The sequence below is a fragment of the Lottia gigantea genome (assembly GCF_000327385.1).
Source record: "Lottia gigantea unplaced genomic scaffold LOTGIsca_5, whole genome shotgun sequence".
Taxonomy (NCBI): domain Eukaryota; kingdom Metazoa; phylum Mollusca; class Gastropoda; family Lottiidae; genus Lottia; species Lottia gigantea.
The window spans coordinates 1,261,286-1,274,786 of NW_008709715.1; the positions used below are offsets into that span (position 1 = coordinate 1,261,286).

The window sequence follows — 13,501 nt, forward strand, 5'->3', positions numbered from 1 at the left end:
CTTCCATATATTGAACTGTGGCACTTCCGGTTTTGCAAAAAAGATCCAAAATATATTTATGCACATCGTCGCCTATATCTAAGGTTCGTGAATGTTGAATGGTTGCTGCAACTATTGTAGTCTAAGCTCAGGAAGGTGTGTAAAAAATGAAAAAAAAAAAAAAAAAAAAAAAAAAAAGAATTGACATTTCGATAACAAACTGGGACTTTGCTGAAAGCAAAGTCCCACAAATATGTTTCAAAAACCATACTTAATAAATATTGCAAAATATTAATGCTTGATATCGTGATATCCACTTAACCAATATCACCTACCCCTACATATTAAGATTAGGAATACACATGCCATGGTTCCAGAAACCAGAAACTCCCATACGTAATTTTGATACAATCTATACTGGTACTATACGAGAATATATCAATATTTTCTGGACCCTTGAGAATTTTGCAGCGCCCCTAAAAAGTGATTGGTAGAACCCTGCTGGCGCCAAACATGGAACACTTGAGAATAAGGATTACTGTTTATGTTATTTAGGAATGCAATTTTGACCATCATGAGGACAGTGCAGTATTCAAATTGACCAGAGCTCATCTCCTGCTGCCAGCCAGTGTACAAGATACAAAATCCTCCTCAGCTCAGCTAGTTTTATCAACACAAATTAATTCCACTATGTAAGCTCTCTATGACCCTTTTATGTTGTAGCCATCCCATTTTATACCAACACTGTTTTAAAATTGATTAAAATCATGTCTTCAGGTTTCATCTTCTTATTTCATCAAAGTTTACAACATAGAATTTTTCGATACAAGTGAATCCACATGATATAAAATTGAAGTATTGATATTTATATAGCTGATATAAGCTTAGTCATTACGAATGTCAAGAATTAGATGAATGCATTTTAAGGACAATTTTTTATTTACTTTTCATTGATTGATTCCGTTTTTCTGTCTACAACTTAAAGGGCTTTACATTTGCAAAAAAATTGCTTGTCCTATTTCAAAGTCAAAGAAAATACTCAAATTAATTATTTGGTGGTCTTATGGGCTTCATTTTAACAGCTTATTCCTATGTAGGAAAGCAAAAACAAATAACATTTCATATGTTTTGAAAAACATTTTACTCAGACAGTACATCTTTAAGTACATATTATGTAATGATATCAAAAATAATTGATCTGATGGAATGTTCAAATAGTACAGAAATATTTGATTGATGTGTAATTTAATATGAGATTAAGAGACAATCAGCTGCAAGTATAATTGCTCATTACAGTCCTACCTTGCATCAGTAGCTAAATTTTACAATGTACTAATTAGTAAATTATAATGAAACGATTAGTAATTTTTACCAATTGGTTAATTTTTGGCAATAACCTTTTGTTTCCCTGTAGTCCCGGCTAATTACTCAAGATAAAAACAAGATCGAAGACTTCATTTGTAGCGGTATGACAGTTGAACTAAAACTGCAGTTATCCCACATATTTATTTTTGGTCCCAATTGATTTCCTTCTTATGACTATTTAAAAAAACTCCAACATTCTGTGTATTATGACACTAATCAGTGGTTCTGACATTCAGAAAAATCTGTACAATCCTACATCACTGATCACTACGGAGCCCCTAAGGCGCAATTGTAAACATATTTATTTATTATTTCGTTTAAACGAAATAATTAATTCGTTTAAACGAAATAACATCATTTATTTCGTTTAAAAGAATTAATTATTTCGTTAAAACGAAATGTTATTTCGTTTAAACGAAATAAATGATTATTTCGTTAAAACGAAATAATTATTTCATTTAAACGAAATAATTAATTCGTTTAAACGAAATAATTATTTCGTTTTAACGAAATACACTATGTTTATTTCGTTTAAACGAATTAATTTTTTCGTTTATTTCGTTTAAACGAAATAATTAACCCATCTTTTTATTTCGTTTAAACGAAATAATTATTTCGTTTAAACGAATTAGTTATTTCGTTTAAACGAATTAATTATTTCGTTTAAACGAAATAAACATAGGGTTTTAACGAAATGATTAATTTCGTTTAAACGAAATAATAAATAAATATGTTTACAATTGCGCCTTAGGGGCTCCGTAGATCACCAATAAGATAATCTTCCTTTTCTATAATTATTAATATATTGAGTTGTTTATTTAAGTCCTGTTTATTTGTATTTTTTGTTGTTATTATTTCATTCTCATGTTCTTCATTATCTTATTTCGTATGTTTTATATGATATTCAGTTTTAGTGTATGTATTAGGGCCTGTATTGTACTGTGTACTTGAACACGTATGTGAAAGGTGCATGATAAAAATGTGTATGATAATCGCTTCGGAGTATTATCGACAATCATAAAACATAATATCATATAAAAACAAAAGATTTCAATTCTGTATGATTGATCACCGCCAATGACCTCCTCTCAAGACCAATTCTTTTAGATCAAATGGTTTGGGTCATTATTTGAGGTACTTGTCATTGATTACATTGCATATAATGGAAATATGCAACTTAACCAATCTTTGTCTCTTGTTTTACCACAATTATCAAGCTGTCATTTTAGTTTGGCTACAATGTCTGAGCGTCCTGTGAAGCCTGCTTCTACTGATGTGTCTCTGGATATGAAACAGCAAATTAATGGTGATTGTGAAAATGTGCATGTCCAATGCAGAAAGATTTAATAGCTAAGAAATTTGGTATATAGGTCAAACAAAAATAAGTGGTATTTTACAAAATATCCTGGTCCATTGATAGCAGTGCTAAAGCAGAATTCGTCAAGTGAAGACATGAGAATAAGTTTTACTTGTCCAACTTCAGTAGGGACTCAGGCTGAATTATATAGGTAAGTATATTTTTTCTGTTTTAATATTTCTAAGTATATAAATATATGTAAATATAAACTTACTAAGCTCAGGAGGGTTAACTTGATATTTTTGATCATTGATGGATAAAGTAAAATTATTCTTCATAAGAATATCAACAGTAGTAGATTTAGCAATCCTGTTCCCATCTGAAAATTGAAATAAAATCAATCTGTCAAAGCAATTTTCAATAAACTATTTTTCATGACACTAATTTAATTGAAATGAAGTGTAGCAGTCTCTCTATAATGGAAACATGATAAAGTAATCTAGTGTTAATAGCATCTTATTGAAGACCATTTGACTCAGAACTGGCTATAAATATAAAGGGGTGATTAAGTGTAACCCATGGCAAACCGACATTATAAATAATAGATAATTTTTATAATTTATATCATATTTTGCAATAATAGAGCGTAATATCATTTTTCATTTGTTTAAAGAGAGTATGCTTTTGTTTCGTTAGCTATCTGGAGCTAGATAAAATTAACATCTTCATTATTGAACCTTAAATTCTTGACATAAACTGAGCATGAAATACCAATAAAACACAGGATAAGTCAGCCTAAGTTCTTATTTATGTTGTAAAACTAATTCTTAAAGACAGCTTGCAAGGCCAGGTAACATATTTTTAAAATATTTTTTAACACATTTTTAAAATATTTTCAAAATATTTTTAAAATATTTTTTAACATATTTTTAAAATATTTTTTAACATATTTTTAAAATATTTTTAAGTCAAGGCAAAACCTCAAAAACAGTTCATCAAATTATCAGCAAAATCAAACATGAACAAGGTCTCATCAATGTATAGGCAATAAAGGCAATAAGTCTGAAGCTGTTCATCCAATTATTACCTGTAAAAACTGTAGAAGCAAATTTGATGTATTTTTACTAAGTCATGGGCAATTTCAAGGAAAACACTTCATTCGTTTGTTACCAAATCCAAACTTGACTAAGATCTTATCAATATATACATGCAAACCAAGATTCGTGTAGATCGGATAAAAACTGAACCCTTATCATGCCTACAAGCAAAATTTGACGCTTTTTATTAAGTCAAGGGCAATAACTCCGAAACCATTCAACCGATTGTTACCAATTTGAACTGAAATCTCCTCAATAAATACATGCTTACTAAGTTTCATCGAGACTGGATAAAAACTGTATAGCCTCTATTGTGCCTACAAGCCAAATTTGACATGTTTTTACTAAGTCAAGGGCAATATCTTTGGAACATTTAATCCGATTGTTACCAATTTCAATTTCGACTGAGATCTCATCAATATACATAAAAAACTAAGTCTCAATCATGCCTGCCAGCAAAATTTGTTACGTTTTTACTAAGTCAAGAGCAATAACTCTGAAACTGTTTATCGGATTATAACCAATTTCGAACTTGAGTGAGATCTCATGAATATATATACATGCATACCAAGTTTCAAGTTGATCATAAAAAACTGTAGTCTCTCTTGTGCCTACAAGAAATGTGATCCGATGGACCGACAGACGGACATGGCCAACTGTTATAAATTAATGTACAGATTTCAGTCAAATAGAGCCTGAATTGTAGAGAAAAAGATGACAGTATATAATGAAAATGATTTGTAATAAGAAACCAATTCGCTAAGAAATTAGTTAACTGATCTTTTTAATTATCCAAAATGACAATTACCTGATGTGTATATTGCAGATCTGTCAATACCACCATCTTCTTGTTGAATAAAATTCAGGAAATCTCCAACAGTGTGAGTTATAGGCTTTAGGGTGAATTCACAATTTTCTCGACGAGATGGTAAAGGCACAGAAACAACAGGAAGGCCATTCCTTAAACTAACTGTCACATCTTGAAAAAATAAATTAAACCATTTCACTATTGTTTTTATAATGAGGAGTAGATTCAAAAGTTAAGATCAAACCAACTGGCAATCTATGGGAGACTGGTTAGTTCAAAAATATACTTTTAATGCCTTAGAATAAGATGTAAAAAATCAATTTCTTTCATGCAACTATAATAGAGGTTTACAACTCACTATGAAGCACATACTGTGGTTTCGTGTAAATTGATTCAGAAAGTCTACTTGCCTTTATATTGTTGAACTTGTGTAGAATATGAATAGTTAGGAAATTTGTTGAGTAGGATTACTGTTGCCTGTAATAAATTGAGATCAATTCAGTCAGAGCATTTTGAATAAACTACAGTACTTGTAAGCTTATAACATAGAAGAAATTTGTTTGTCAAACTAAAAAACCATAAATAATCAATAGCGTAAGCTATAAGGACCATGTCCTTGTGTATTAGACCTAATTCTCACACATAGAGTTTATCTTTTTATTATTAGTTTACTTGATAGTGTGACCATTTCCCCAAAACATTATGGGAATCAATATTTGTGAAATATTTGGAATTGCATACATCGTATCTGTTTGTGATGTCAGCAGTTAAACCTTTGCTGTCACATTCTCAGAATTCTAAGACTACAATAAAGTACAATATAATGGTATTTGGTAGAAGTACTAAGACTAAGGTCCAATTGCTGTGATTATTCTTTTGTTATTTTTTTTTTGGCGTTGCAATTTCAAATGTTCAAAAACCAAACCATAAGCTTAAATCTATATAGATCTGAAGACAATCAAAGACAAATAACGAGCTATCGTGTGAAATAAAAAGGGGCCTGTATGTTAGACCAACAGATATATAGCAAAACAAGTAACACTAGTGTCGTCATTATATTACAGATTATACACTTATTAGTATTGTAGAGTTGAGTGTGTTCATCGCAAAGTAAGAATACCACACCAAATATTTTTATGTGCTACCTGGCTAACGGCATTTAAGATAAATATCAATGCCATTAATAATGGAGATTTCTTTATTAAAAGAATTGTTAAATAAATCAATTTTCATTAAATCATACACTTTTTTCCATTCATGATTAGATCTTTTAGATAGTCATCAGTATAATATCAGTTTAAGACCCTCAATAATCAAGTCAAGTGACTTTTATTCTATTGCATTAAGTTAATCTGCACAGATCTACTCTATAGGCTTCTTACTTTAATTAATGTCAATGGCAAATAATTAATCAGTCAATTAAATGAGATATTATCGCTGTTTTAATTCGAAATTTAGTTCAAATAAGGCCATAATCTGAATGTTTTAACGTTCGGCATTTTTCTGCCTCTTCGGCTGTCAAAAGTCAACTTTTTACGTCTGCAACACTAAAACAGGAGAAAACAAAAGCGTTCGAATACAATTTACTAAGTGGTGAAAAGTTGATAAAACATGTGAAAAGTAAATCACAAACCCAAAAATTAGTTACCTTTATTTGGTCAAATGGTTTATAAAGTTTCTTTCCCAAGAATTGTTTACCGAAAATTTGCCGCCGCAGCAACAACCCAACCGAAGCAGTCGCCATTATCGATTTTAACCATCATTTCTCGGATCAGGCGTGAAAAAGCGAGACTTCAGAGGGCACTTGTTTGTTGGACGAAAACAAATCAATTCAATGTAAATTTCTATCCACATCTCATTAAATTTCTGTTCTTATTTCGCCTTAAACAGGTCAGATATGACAGATTTGAGGCACAGGAATATTGGCCAAACGGATAAACTTGAAACTGAGGTACATCTATCTTTGTAAAAATGATTCTTAAAATTATTGTCGTATTTTTTAGTAGATCTGGGCCACATTCATTAGTAGTGTTCTGGCTCTGCTGAGACTGAGAGTGAGAAGGTACAATTTCAGTGCATTTGTTCTTAGATTTAGCCTAGTAGAAAATCTGATTCTAGTTTCCACATAAATAACTTGGTTGACTTTTTTTTGTTCTTTTTATATTGCTTATTTGCCCAGCTATCTAGGCTGTATATACCGTTTTATTCATGAAATCAATGCAATTGAAATGGCCAATGCTAACTAGACCTAAGCTTGGCCAAATATGCTAATCAAATATGAATTTAGTCCTATAGCATATATGATGATATACAGGCTTAACACATAACTATAAAATGAAATATGTCAATGAAATATGTTTTGACTTGCAAGTGTAAGATTACTTTTGGCAAACTTCCAATATTAAACCTAAAATAATAATATAAAAATATATAAGATGATTCACAACCTTATTTAGTATCATGTGAACTGAAAATAAATGTGTAAATCCGTCTACTTATTAAATAAGTTTGTCAGATATCATAGTGACAGAGGCATTTGGAGTTTCCAGGAATTACCATCTCTCTAAATGTGTTAGAAGACATTCTGGTCAGAAGATGTGACTATCAGCCACTATTTTGTCTATTTTGCTACATAGCCTTTGATTTTAGAGAAATAAGTTTACTTGATACAAATTTAATGTTTTCAGAGATTGTTAATGCTAATGTTGTCAATGTTTCTCTATTTACATTAAATTTGTTTATTATTCAGCCAGAAGTGAAAGATGATCCACAAGAAGAAGAAGATGATTTACAACCAGGGGAGACAAGTGACCCATCGACATTGCCTCAAGCTTCAGATAAGACATCAGATGTATTAGACAGTGCATTAAAAGATATCAATCCAAGGTGATATTCACGTTATAAATAGTTTTCATACGTATCTGTAGGGTATTAAGGTAGTCTGATATGGAAGAATGACTAAATTTTACATTATCAACCTTCTCTAAATTATCACTCTTTTCTACTAAAGATTGTTTCCCTTGCCAAGTCAAAGGGACTGAGAAATGTTCAGTAGTGTTGATGGCAAAATAAACCAATGCCCTGTGTGCTAAACACTGTGTATATTAAAGAGTGATGCTGATCTCCTGGCATATAATCCCTCATTGCACTTCTCATTGGGTTGTCTGTCTTAAGCATAACCAGCTTAAGCAGAATAACTATAAATGAACCTTTATTCTCTTCTATTGTTGCCTTATATTGACCATATAAGCAAACTTATTAGCTATAGACAGGATTCAGAAAAAAATTGATATTTTATTTGTAGAATTTATATTGTAAATAAAAATTATATTATTTCAGATGGAGAAATTGGATTATACGTGGTATATTTACATGGGTTATGATATTTTCATTCAGTTTTATCATTTATATGGGACCATTAGCCCTTATCCTCTTGGTAAGATGAATTTTTCACACTGCTCTTGTGTTGTTTCTCCAGTGATCATATATATATATCATAGTCCAATGCTAATAGTTGATGGATGAATACAAGGTGTGTTCCTTTTCTCCACACCTAAAAGAGAAAGATACAAATGTTTGTTTACAATGAAACAATTTATGTTTACTAGAATCCTTTCTACCTGCTGGTTCTTGCCAAAACTCTTGGCATTGATCTTTCCCATGTAGTGGTGTAGCGAGGATTTCAATTATTTAAAGGGCACTAGTCAAGGTGGGGAGTTAGGTGCCTCCCTCCTCTTCCTGGACAAATTTCTTTTGTGGGAAGCTGAAGAACACATCTACAACCAGGACTAGAATCTCGACCACCGGTCTACATCCCTGACTTCTATATTTGATCATTGGTTAACAATCATTTTGCTTTTTCAAAAATAGTTTAGTAATGAAGTGTATTTTTGTAGGTAATGGCCATTCAGATTAAGTGTTTCCATGAAATTATTACGATTGGATACATTGTGTATAGATCTTATGATTTACCCTGGTTCAGAACACTAAGCTGGTATTTCCTGTTTGCCTCTAACTATTTCTTCTATGGTGAAAGTTTGGCCGCCTATTTTGGTGTTTTGTTATCTAAGGATGTAAGTAAACATTTGTAATTTTTTTTAGGTTCATAAATATATTGGAAAACTCAATTATTGACTCCGAACAGGCTACGAGCTCAGAAGAGAATAATTGGTACATGACTGGTATGTTGGATGATTGCAAGTCCTTGAAACTCAGATGAATGAAAGTTTCTAATTTATCTTTCAGGAGTTTTTGATGCCGTTTATGAGATATCATCGTTTTATTTCATTTTCTATGTATGTAGCTGGTCTAGTTGCATTTGTTTTTAGTTTAGTAAAGAAGCATTACCTAAAACAGTTCACATTGGTGAGTTTTTTTTTTTAACTTTTGGCTGCATTATGTATTTCCTAATTAATTCTTTTAACTTTCCATGCTTAGAACCTAGTTTATCAGATAGTTGTCTTAATTTTGTATGTAGTTGGATTTTGGTTCTGTCATTTGAACTATATACTGTAATATTTATTTTGTAGTTTGGCTGGACCCATGTGACACTGTTAATTGTTGTAACTCAGTCTCATCTTATTATACAGAATATATTTGAAGGTCTCATTTGGTAAGTCAGAATTTTGCATTTTTGCTTGTACCATAATGAAAAGTTAAACCTGTTTAAATATCTTAATATGTTTATTAAGATAACACTACATCATTCTGGTGTTTTTGGTTTTGAGGAATTAAACTTAAATTGTGTCAAAGCAAGTGAAAGAAATTAATAGTATTGTACAACTTTTTCCTAATTTTGAATATTTATATTTCTAGGTTATTAGTTCCAGTGTCTATGATTATTTGTAATGATATTATGGCATATATGTTTGGCTTCTTCTTTGGAAAGACACCTCTTATAAAGCTATCACCAAAAAAGACTTGGGAGGGATTTATTGGTGGAGCCCTTTCAACTATTGTATTTGGTATTGTTGTAAGTATTAGGCCTTTTTCTTTTGAAAATCTCTTGTGTATTTGTTTTCTAGAAGTATGGTCTAATCTCTAACAGAGAGGGGCTCAATATTCAATGACAACTGATTAAATCAAAATTTACAAAAACTGCACTGAATGATCTCATACTGTTTGTTTATTCTTAACACCCTTTTCCATACCATTTACAGAACTGATTGTTAAATATATATTTCTATTTGTAGCTTTCTTATGTTTTGGTGCAATTTGATTTCTTTGTTTGTCCATTACGCTATGATGATATAAAAGAAAGATTATCTATGGATTGTGAAAGACATCCAGTATTTAAAGTGGTAGAATATAACTTACCTGAAACTCTTCAAGGTTTATTTAGATTGGTAAGTAAGTCTACTTACGGTCAATTTTGACTGTTACTATTACAATATATTGTCAGTAGCCATCCCATGCAGGATGGCGGTATTGTCATAGAAAATTTGTCACACTGTAAAGTAAAACAATATTACATTTTCTATGGATGAATGGAAATTAATATATTTAGTAATCTTACATCTTTTGTGGTCTAAGGGAGGTAAGTTATCAATAAAAGAGTTGCTTCCCCTTAACCGGATTTGAAAACTTTTAAAGTAAGGGTTCTGTAAGCTCAGATACTCAGAAAGCTGTCTGTTCAATATATTGATATCTTTTTAATACTTGCAGATCAGAATACCATGGAGAACATTTAAGGTATATCCTTTCATACTGCACTCTATCTCTATGGCAATATTCGCCTCTGTTATTGGACCTTTTGGAGGTTTTTTTGCCAGCGGATTCAAAAGAGCATTTAAAATCAAAGTAAGTATCTGCATGATTCAGTGTACTTATCTCATTTACTGCGATAATTTTAAAGTTTCAAGTAATGAAAACAATTCAACATCATGTTAGGTAGTGAGCTCTGGATGAGTCTGTTCACTGGTGCAGGATTTGGGGAAATCGAAGCTCCCATAACTTGATTTGTTTTACTCTTATAATACCATTGGAGAATATCTCTCAGATTGGGACCCTTTTCATACTATCTATCAATGTAGAATTCTACACATAAAACAGATTTCTGTCAAATAGTTTTAGAACTGGTGCCCTGGTACATCTGAACCTCCTTTGAAAGTACAGAATAGTTTTCATATGGTAAACTTCAAATTTTAAAAGACTACATATAAAGTATTTAGGACTGTTAAAATTTATCAGTTATTGTCATTAATTTCATTAAAGAAAGGGGTTATATTATTTGTAGGATTTTGGTGATACCATACCTGGACATGGAGGTATAATGGATAGATTTGACTGTCAATTTCTTATGGCTACATTTATTCATGTTTATTACTCCAGTTTTATCAGGTAACTTTATTTCTTACATATTTATTGGTATGTAGGTTAATTGGTAGAGATGTAACTGACTGCAACTCAAAAATCTAAAAGGCTGGGTATAATTTGTCATTCAAGGATGTTTCCAGTTATTTCATTTTAGGGCAGTATAAATAATCATTGAAATTATATAAAGCACCAGTAAGGCCTACATTGATGAAGGCTCTTTTAAATTAAATAAATGTTATGTATTGAGTTGTTTCTTGAGGTTCTAAAATATTTGCAAATTCCGTAGGTTATGTGTTGATATAAAAAGTTTCTTTGAATTGTGCCTTCGTAAACTTCAGACTCTTTGTCACGAAGATCGACAACTTGCACACGTTGGCTTTAAAATATGAAAAATATCTTAACCATAATCATAATTTCATATGTCATAAATGTTATTTTATTATAGAGTCCCGAATCCGGCAAAATTAGTACAGCATGTTTTTACTTTAAAACCAGAAGAACAACTTCAAGTATTTTATTTATTACGTGACAGATTACTAGCCAAAGGACTTCTTAACGACACAGCAACTGAAATGATCACATGATCGTAAAGTCGTAAAGAAATGATTTTAAATTTCTTCTTTTGAGGACCTTTGGTTTGTCGCCAGAAATATCCTTATATGATTATCTTAATGTGTATGATTTGAAGATCTCTTATTGGTCAAGTTTGTTTTAATGATTATTAAAATATGCTATAATTGAAGTAAGAATTTTTCTGGCAACAAGCTTTGAAGTAGAAAAAAGAAATATGATTAATTATGATTAATCTCAGTTTTTATAAATGTTGTGTTTTCCTTAAATCAAGAGTATTAAAATAACTACAGACATATTTTATTGAACAGTTCACACCTTGTATGATTTTTAGTGATAAAATAAAAGCATAGATGAAATGACAATTTAACAAGTAAAGACCATAAGATGAGGTACTGAAAAGAATAAAAAAAATAACATGCCTTGACATCTAAGACTTGAACTAGGAAAATAAATTTCCCATCACTTAAGATTAATATATATATATATATATATTGGAAATGGAATAGAAAATGGGAATTAACCCTTTGAACCCTGAGTGTAAGTGAAATATAACGTCCTATACCCTGAACTCCAAGTAATAAAAGTAAAAGTGTATGAAGTTAACGTTGTATGACGTCACTTAGCAACGGCAGGTATACTGGCTGCTTGGGTATATATTGCGTTAGTGTAAACCGGCCGCTAGGGTTGAAAGGGTTAAGATTTTTACAGATTTGCTCTTGCATGATATATTTCAAGAAATCTTATTGGTCAAGAATTTAGTAATCCAAGTATCAGTCTGCTGGTTCAAAAGTTGTGATAACTCTTGGGAGCTCAGGCAGATAGGACTGGTAAGTTCAGTTTTATCTGTCTGGATACCAGTTGTTATATAATGATTGTTTAATGTTTAAAGGAATTGTCAGGACCTCTTTAAAACCCTTGAAGACTTTAAAGATAATATTTTTGTGAACCATGTAGAGTTAAGATGATCAAGAGTGTAAACTAAGGAAAACGATTGTTGTTAATTTAACAAGATATAAATATTGTTTAATTAATGTTATAGATATCAAAGTTAATGACTGTATTACTATTAATGTATTTATTTAGTCATGTATTATTTTAAGCATATAAATGCCAACAATTTGTAAAGTCTTCAAAAAAACTAAACTAATTTTTATACGCCCACATCTCTCCATGTCGACGTATATTGTCGGCACCCCCCTTCGTCCGTCCGTCTAGAAACTAGAGTTTTGATGGAGTCAAATGAAATTCGGTATGTGTAAACATATTCATAAAACGAAGATCAAGTTTGAATTTGAGCTATTTTCGACTGTTAGAAGTTATTGAGTTATTGCCCTTGCCCCAAAATCTTGAATATTTACCATTCGCATGCCGCGGTGGGCGTATATGGCTAAGGTCCACTATCTTTGCTAGTTTTGTTGTGCTTTCAAGGTAGCTTTTTGTGTACATGAAACATTATTAATGTTGATATATATAGTATAATATATGATTCTTCTTGTTAATTGTCAAATACCAAAAATTTAAAAAATAGAGTTTTGAGTGTGAATGGTATTGAATACAAGGGCATGATTGAATTTTCATTTTTTTTCTTATAAGTTCTATCTATTATACAGTCCAAGAGACACTAGGAGAGGAGGGTGACTTGTTTTCATGTAATTTAATATGGCTGTCATGGTTAAAAAATGTTTCATAGTCGTAACCACTTTATTTTAATGGTGCTTTTAGATGTGAATAATTTATTGTGTGAGAGTTCAATTTATTCTGTTTTATTTTTTCTGATGTATATTTGGTAAAACCCTGTGAGCAGTGTTTCAAATGGGTTAGCATTTGCACTCAAATTTATTTTCATTAATAAAAAACATAAGATATTGAAGACTTTAGATTGATAGGTTTACAAAAGTTCACTACTTTGATTTTCCCAATGATTAAATATCCAGATTATTATTACAAATTACAGAGTAGGGTTTTATCATTTATACATTTTTTTATTTTCTGTTTTTAAGATTTATTTGTTACTTTTTATGCCAATATAACAGCAACTTTTTTACACTTTTAATTTTCTTTTAAATT

The 13,501-nt window shown here is 30.8% G+C and overlaps 2 protein-coding genes across 2 annotated transcripts in view; one reads left to right on the forward strand and one right to left on the reverse strand.

Annotated features, from left to right (window-relative positions):
- Nucleotides 1–6,297, reverse strand: part of LOTGIDRAFT_203141 (hypothetical protein) — a 20,764-nt gene extending 14,467 nt beyond the window's left edge. The window contains exons 1-4 of the mRNA XM_009061784.1: nt 6,195–6,297; nt 4,957–5,023; nt 4,547–4,717; nt 2,916–3,020 (exon numbers count right to left, since the gene is read on the reverse strand). Of these exons, the coding sequence (XP_009060032.1) occupies nt 2,916–3,020; nt 4,547–4,717; nt 4,957–5,023; nt 6,195–6,290 (439 nt within the window). The 5' untranslated portion in view covers nt 6,291–6,297. The remainder of the gene's footprint in view (nt 1–2,915; nt 3,021–4,546; nt 4,718–4,956; nt 5,024–6,194) is intronic.
- Nucleotides 6,298–7,883: 1,586 nt separating this feature from the next.
- LOTGIDRAFT_106077 (hypothetical protein) lies at nt 7,884–11,445 on the forward strand (the record flags this gene model as incomplete). The annotated part of the gene is made up of 9 exons (XM_009061785.1): nt 7,884–7,982; nt 8,443–8,619; nt 8,792–8,911; nt 9,076–9,158; nt 9,362–9,518; nt 9,739–9,899; nt 10,216–10,345; nt 10,782–10,885; nt 11,307–11,445. Coding segments are annotated over 9 exons (1,170 nt in total), but the record flags the coding sequence as incomplete, so codon positions are not given.
- Between the last annotated feature and the right edge of the window lie 2,056 nt (nt 11,446–13,501).